A 7,980-nucleotide genomic window follows, 5' to 3' on the forward strand; every position below is an offset into this window, starting at 1 on the left:
TATTAACCCCGTACTTACTACCCCTTTCAAATTGCAAAAATGCGCGCATTTATCTGGTGGACTAGTGACAATGGTGTACAGCACTTACAAACAACAGAGGATTTCACATTCCTTTTGTAAGTTTTTGAGTAAGTATTCACCACTAATTTTACTGTAGCACTGGATGTCAAAGTCTCAGGTGTGAGCAAACTGATTAAGAAATACATGGAAACTGGTTCAATTACTCAAAGGCCAGGTTTGTCAGTGTTAATTCCACTACACTTCTCATTATTTTCACAATATAGGATCTGGAAGACCTTCAAAAGTAACCAGAGAAGTTTTAAAGATAGTATAGGACCAAATGCAAGCTGATGATGAAAGCACTGCTACTCAACTTCAGTAGCTTCTCGTTGAGAAAGGTCATTCACTGTCACTGAAAACAATATTGAAGTCTCGCAATACACTTGGTTGGACATACCGTGGGAGTGCATACTGCCAGATCATTAGAGGACCAAATAAAGAGAAGCGAATGAAATTGGCTCAAGATCAGTTGCAGGAGCACAGGACTACTGGTTTTTCTGATGTACTGTACAGTGATGAGTGTACAATTGAATTCGAATCCCACAGGAGATTTTCATGAAGGAAAATAGGTGCCCCCGAAACCAAAACCAAGGTAGCACTATATTAATATTACATGTACGTTAATGGTATTTTTTAAAAACCTATTATATAGAGCAAAACACCCCTATAAGGTACATGCATGGGCAGGTATAAGTTGCCAAGGAAAGACGCCAATTGTGCTGTTTGAAGAAAAAATGAATTCAGCTGGCTTTATTGAAGTTTTGGAAAATGGACTGATTCCTTATACCCAGCATTTAAATCCATCTCAAAGATTGATGCAGGATAATGATCCCAAACATTCCTCAAAGAAAGTAAAGGAGTGGTTAGAAGCCAACAAAATAAAACACCACCAGAATCCCCAGATCTTAATCCGATTGAAAATCTATGGCACGAGCTCAAAGAATGTCAGGAGAGTAGTGCAACCACAACGAAAGGAGGAATTAGTCAAAGGAATCATGGATTGTTGGGAAACTGTAAATAGAAGAAAGTGTAGTAAATATATCGGACACGTACGTAAAGTAATATCAATAGTGATTGAATGCAATAATGGAGGTCCCACTGGATAGAAGAAAGTGTAGAAAATATATCGGACACTTACGTAAAGTAATATCGAAAGTGATTGAATGCAATAATGGAGGTCCCACTGGATATTAATATTTGTACATGTACACAGTAGCTCTTTCGATCTTCCTCTTTCCTTATAAATGTAACATCACATACATGTAATCTATGCTAACAGACTTGTACATTACAGATTGCATGCACTTATAACTCTCTTCTATACCCCTCCCAATCCTTCTCCCTCCCACATGTATTATAATAATTAAAAGCAAAGTATATCTTTTATTCATTGTATATCTTTTGCATCTTTATATCATTATATCTAATATATAATATATATACATGTATATCAACAGTGTCACTGTGTTAGACTATTTATTATCTTATATGATACTATACTCAGTGTAGCCTTCTACTCTAGATTCTTAATATCAGGTGGATATTTGCTTCTAAGCCCTGAAGAGTAATGATTTATTGCTTGAATACACTTAGACTAATACAGCTAAAATTCTTCCTTTGTACTAATATCACGTGGATGGAATAATCCCAGTAGCTTCTGCTTCAGCTTCATTAGAGCACCAGATGGCAAAGGAGGGTTCTCCTTCTGCCTATACACACTACGTTTAATCAAAAGTGATGGTCCAAAGTAAACTTTGCTAGCTAGTCTTACAGATGATTGTCCAACTTGAGAGAGTGTCTTTAGTTTGGGATATTTATTAATCACAGTATCAGGATTCAACAAAGGAGCATTAAAATCTATTTTCCTTCTATTACCAGTGTGCACAGTAGTATTGGTGATGATTGCCTTTACTGGCTCATTAGTTGGAGTTACTGGATCAGTATGCTGAGGTAGATTACAAGCAGATGGGGCACTAGGAGTACTTCCATTACTGTTCATGTATGTAGCAGAGTACCTGCCTAGAATATTAATAGGATATTACTAATCTCTAATAATTATTACTGAATACTAACCCTTGTGTTCATGCTAGTATTTCCAAAGAAATGGTATGTTAAGCAACCCAATTGGGATGGCACCATGATACTCTGTTCTTCTAAAATTTCCATTCTTCTAATTAGAGACAGTATATAACCTCTAAACAAAACAACATTAATTGTTTGTGATAATCAAGTAATATGTTATTAATGTTACTAAATTTGTACAGGTACTTGTAAAACAATTCACCTGTTTCAGTACTACATGCAGCTTGAGTTTTAAGCTCCACCAGTGCAAGTGGTGGTGGAAGTGGTGGAGGGGTATGACAAAGAATTCTTTCACTGGAATCTGCCTCTTTTCTCTCTGAAGGTTTTCTTGCTTCTAGTAATAACAAGTAAAACAATAGTAATAATTATTATTATATTTAATCTTACCGATACTAATATGCTTAGAAGGATCTCCAGTGTTGAAGCTTGTTGCTTCATTATTTGCAGCAGATTCATTATTTGTAGCACAACCAACAGCAACAATATTAACTGTGCATTTCTGTTTTGTGTTTTTATAATAAATTACCTTTTTAATGCATTATGTACCTTCACCTTCCTTTCCTTTTCCTATTTTAGGTTTCTTTATTCGGTGGTACCTACATGTAGATGTGAATTTACATGTAGGGTTAGTAATACTATATACCATCTCACTTTTCTTAGCTTTCCTTTTTATTGTGCCACGCTTTGTAGTCTGACTCATTCTTCATACTCTCAGCTGACTGTTTCTCCATATTCTTGGCTGACTCTTTCTCCAAATTCTCCGCTGACTCTTTCTCAATCTTCTCAATAATATCACCTGCTGCATTACTTACATCTTTCTTATCTCCTAGAAAATTATATGTGCAGCTATTGACTAAAAATTAAAGTACAGTGTTACCAAAGGTGACTATTGTGCCATCATGAAAGTCCTTTCCATCCCTTACTCTGCAGGAGGTACCAGCTTCCAGCTGCTCAACTTCTACACAGTTTGCTTTCATAATAGAATAAGTATCGTCTTGCTTAAAGTATTTCAAAAAGTAAGAAGCTACATTAAAAATAGTAACAAGACTCCTAAACATGTCTTTAACTTACGATTTGTCTTCTTCTGGGTGTCTTTTATCAGCTTTCTAAGACTCATTTCTACTCGTTTCCACTGAGTCGTAACCGGGCTGGTGAAAATTAATGCGCATGCGCAGTATTGAGTAGCGCATGCGCAGCACATCAGTAGAGTAGAGTAGCACAGGAGTAAAGAAAGCAAAGCTGCTCGTTACTACTACCGTTTTGATTTGCATGAGCTGTGTAGGAAGAAAAGTGCAGTTCGTAGGAACTACTCTGCGCTACTTAGCTTTTTTTCTCTCTAAACTGTACCTACGCAACAGTAGAGTAGCTACTTATCTTTTTTCGCCCTGTACTGTATATAAATGAAAGCCTATTAGGGGCTCTCTCACATGCAGGATCATTGCCATATAACACTGCATTAGGATTAAATTTAAAACTGCACAGAATACATGTATGTATGTAGACAGAAATGATAAGAAGAAATGTAAAGACGAATACATTTTTTTAAAAAATGTCATAACTATTTACAAAAAATAAAACAATTAAGTTGACTCAATACATTTAACCTTATGTTTCAGTTCTTTGTCAATGGGAATGTTTAATGTTTCTAACACTTAAAGAACAGTGTTTATGTAATCAAATATGAGACAGAATTGCAAATACATTATTTTAATAGCCATCAAGTCTCTGGTATCAACAAAAAGCTGTTTCTGAACGAAAAGATATCACCAGTTCATCAGGTGAATTTTTAAAAATCTACTGGCAGATTAAATTTACCAAAAACTACAGTATTTTCTTTGTAACTTTCTTCCCTCACTAGACGGCAAAAAGGCAACCACATAAGGTATAGTTCCTTAATTTTGATGCAATGCTCAAAATTTAAAATACAATATGAATTACAAAACTAACTTTAACTGAGGTTTTAAAATGACATGCATGAATAATCTATTGTTCCCATGGTACATGGATGCATAAGAAAGTATACCAAAACTGCCAGAGTACAGCTACTGCATACCAGAATATAATTCATTCAAAATGTGCAATTAGAAATTAAATGAATAGTGCCTGAGGTTAGCTAAAGTGACAGATATTTTTGGCAAAATCATTGAAATTACTGATATAAAGATCCAGACTAGGGGTCAATGACAAAAGCTCAATTATATTTACGCATTCAATTACACTCCTTTTGCAAGAAGAGGCTCAATTACAATTACAGTTACACCATGACAGTGTAATTTCAATTACATTTTCAATTACAATTACAACTTGATGTCAACAAGATACATTGCAATGCTTACACTGTGGCTTAGAATTTACATCAGGTAGTGATTTGCAGTTATCAAATAAACCAATAGACACTAGTGTACATTAAAAACATTTCTTTGTGTATCTGTACATTCTGTAGTTAGTTAAATCAAATATAACTGAAACTTCAATTACGTAAGCTGAAGCTCAATTACAATTACACAACTGTAATTGTAATTGACCATTAAATTATAATTACATTTGTAATTGACCCCAGGTCTGAAAAGATCACATTACAGTAGTTCTTTAAAACTATGGTGATTATCACTAAGTAGCCATTTTTACATCCTAATATTCATTCCAAAATTAATCTACAAATATAAATAGCCAGCCATTAGAAGGACAAAACCCTGTCCACTCCTTGTACAAATACATTGTACTTCTTTTTTACACTGGATGATTCTTAATTACACTGGATCAATCACTTTTAAAGTTTTTTTGCACACTTCAAGAAAAATTTTATTAACAATACTCAAAATCTCTAAAAGTAGGAAATCTCTAAAAGTAAAGTAGGACCATTATGTAGGAAGGAAATAGTGCATTTGAACACTATTTTTGAAATGATGGCGGTAAAATCATGTTGGTATCAAAAGTAAACTTAATCATGGTGGTATCAAAAGTAAACTTAATCATGGTGGTATCAAAAGTCAGACAGTCCTTAAAACATTATCTATTAGGCAGGAGATTGCCCAAATAGGCACAACAGAAGTAACTAGTTTTGAGTCAAAATGCATGCAATTTCTGCTTAATTAATGTACTTTAAATGTATTTTAAATAGGTACTCACTAAAAATTATTGAAGAAGAACTTACATGCACAACAGGCAATGGTACATCAACTCTAGAAACAGTGACACAGGAATCACAATCTTTTAATTTCTTTTCTCTTCTCTAACAAAGGAAAGAAATAATAAAATAGCAAAGATAAGTTTCTCAACAACTGCAACACTCTTGGCTAAAAATGAACCATTACAGATTGCACTAGAGACCTTTGCATAACAAACAGGGTGCTTATATAAGATATCATTAAATAAAAGAAATCCATGATTATAGAGGGTAAAAAATAGTGCTATTTCTTTCCTACATAATGGTGTGACTAGGCACATTATACACAATATACAATTTGACCTATCTATATAGGCAGAAATTAGTGCCAAGCACTATTTCGTCCCCAAAATACTATAAGGAAGAATTAGTGCCTGGCTGCCTGCTGCACTATTTTGTCCCTACAATACTATAGGGAAGAATCAGTGCATTCAGCACTATTTTGTCCTACAATATAGAATTAGTGCGTTGTGCAATTTTTTGTCACAATTAAAGTATATGGGGGCAAAATAGTGCAGCAGGCACTAATTTGTCCTTATAGTACTTTAGGGAAGAATCAGTGCTTGCTGCACTTTTTTGTCCCTACAATATTACAGGTAAGAATTAGTGACAGCTGCACTATTTTACCCCTATTTAATTTGGGGGAATTTATTTCTAAAAGAAAATACATGATATTCACATAATTATACATTTGCCAAGGCCATATCTATAAAGATAAGTTTGATTTGATAGAGGGAGATGTGTGTGTTTAAGATAATTTTAATGGAATGATGATGCTTTTGAAATTACTGAGATTATTTATCATTCAATTTGTGAAGAACCTAAATAACTCCGTTTTTTATGGTCTACATGTGTACTACCATAATTATAGTATCACTATCATTGAAAAATGGTGGATTTTATTTTGGAGTTTTGCTATCAAAATGCCAAGTTCACCAACTTCAATTCCCTCCAAAATTTTCCACTACAGTATATGAGGGAAACAAAGTGCTGTTACATTTTGAAAAAAAGTGCAGAGGGCACAAATTCTTCCCCATAGTATTATAGAGACAAAGTAGTGCAGCAAGCATTATTTCTTCCCTTAAGTATTGTAGGAACAAAATAGTGCAGCAGACACTAATTCTTCCCTATAGTGTTGTAGGGACAAAATAGTGCTTGGTACTAATTTCTGCCTACATAGATAGGTCAAATTGTATATGTGTATAATAGTGCCTAGTGACACCATTATGTAGGAAGGAAATAGTGCATTTGAACACTTTCCTCCCTCTATAATCATGGTTTTTAAATTTAATGACATACTCTACCAATCGTAAAAAACAGACATACCCCAACACAAAAGCTTCAAAAACATTTGCAAAACAGCTGATGGCAATTAGATATACAAGTATAGAACAACCAAATACTTAGCTGTAGCAACAAGTGAAGTGGTGCTACAAGTTACAAAAAGTCTATCCATTCAGGAGTCATGCAATAAGTAAAATAGCTGTTTGGCTTGCTATTAATAGTACTACTTCATCTCATAACAAGACTTTTCCTTCAATTCCACTTAAGATGATTGACAATGAGCCACAACTCTCGTTATTGCCCTCACCGACGCCATAGGCGTATAGGAAAGGGTACTGCTCTCCTTAATTACATGTACTTCCCCTGCAACTCTTCTATAGACCATTCCCATCCACTAGCTATGCTTAACTAACACAGAGTTACATGAAATCATACCTTTTCCCAACTTTTCTTTCCCAAATGATGAAATCTTTCTTTTCTTAGGGTCCTCCTGTCAACTTTTCTTGTCTTAGCTCGTGTCTTTGGCATCTTCTATAGATACATCATACATCCTTGTTAGAAACATTCAATTCTACCTCAATTAGTAAACAAGGTCCAACAAAAGTAACTTGGATAAAACTGCGATACACAGTTAAAGTGAACAGTCAACAGTCTTATAGCCGCACCTACTCAAATTAATTGCATTATAGATAACAAACAGGAAGTGATATTGATGTGCCATATGCTCTTGACGCCGAATATGACTCATAGAGCATATGATGAATAATTTACACATGTGAATAAGCATGGCCATTAGCAATGAAGACTGATAGTGAGGAGTTGCACTTCATTTAGAGCCAAGTTCTCAGTTGGATGAGCTCCAGGTGAATACTTCTACCACCAAGTAGGTCAAATCACATTTATTTTGTGATGAAGTCAAAAGGGGATGAAACAAAAGCTCTAGAGACTATTGTGTATTACGTCAAACATAAGATGTTATTTTATATGCCTATAATAATAATTTTAATCAAAATTTAGGTTCAACAGATGCTTTTTGCCATCTATATTTACAAAGTTTTATCAACACCTTCACTCTTTCAGAACAAAATTCATCGTGTGCAAAGTTGGCATATTCCCTTCCTGTTTCTCACTTAATCATGTGAGACTAAATTATCATAAACTTTAATTCATAACAAAGTAATCATTTTCATGGAGACTGTAATAATATTCATTAATGCAATATTATATTTATAGCAAAACATTAATGCTGTCACTTGCTCGCAAAAGCTACAATAAATAGAATTATCAATAAAAACAAAACTGCATTTAGTAATGGAAAAATAGCAGTGCTATCTGGTAGAATCAATAATGGCAAGTTTCCTACTCGCTTATTTGTGAAATCCATGCTC

The 7,980-nt window shown here is 34.2% G+C and overlaps 1 protein-coding gene and 1 long non-coding RNA gene across 4 annotated transcripts; one reads left to right on the forward strand and one right to left on the reverse strand.

Annotated features, from left to right (window-relative positions):
* The first annotated feature begins 9 nt into the window (after positions 1–9).
* LOC109584635 (uncharacterized) lies at positions 10–795 on the forward strand. Its single transcript, XR_002186096.1, has 3 exons — positions 10–235; positions 285–652; positions 713–795. It is a non-coding gene; the product is annotated as an uncharacterized LOC109584635 (long non-coding RNA).
* Positions 796–1,457: 662 nt separating this feature from the next.
* LOC109584638 (uncharacterized) lies at positions 1,458–3,675 on the reverse strand. 3 transcript variants are annotated; one of them, XR_002186099.1, is made up of 8 exons: positions 3,214–3,675; positions 3,020–3,166; positions 2,794–2,968; positions 2,689–2,738; positions 2,530–2,641; positions 2,345–2,476; positions 2,134–2,254; positions 1,458–2,079 (listed from the first exon to the last, which is right to left on the reverse strand). XR_002186099.1 is itself a non-coding variant. In XM_020000447.1 (3 exons), exons 1-3 carry the CDS (start codon positions 3,341–3,343, stop codon positions 2,799–2,801), a joined length of 447 nt encoding a protein of 148 aa, XP_019856006.1. In that variant the 5' UTR covers positions 3,344–3,675; the 3' UTR covers positions 2,756–2,798. The 3 variants fall into 3 exon arrangements, 1 of the variants encoding a protein (XP_019856006.1); XR_002186100.1 differs by having other exon boundaries at positions 3,210–3,675; XM_020000447.1 differs by lacking the exons at positions 1,458–2,079; positions 2,134–2,254; positions 2,345–2,476; positions 2,530–2,641; positions 2,689–2,738 and having other exon boundaries at positions 2,756–2,968.
* Between the last annotated feature and the right edge of the window lie 4,305 nt (positions 3,676–7,980).

The sequence above is a fragment of the Amphimedon queenslandica genome, unplaced genomic scaffold (assembly GCF_000090795.2).
Source record: "Amphimedon queenslandica unplaced genomic scaffold, v1.1 AMPQUscaffold_13187, whole genome shotgun sequence".
Classification (NCBI taxonomy): domain Eukaryota; kingdom Metazoa; phylum Porifera; class Demospongiae; order Haplosclerida; family Niphatidae; genus Amphimedon; species Amphimedon queenslandica.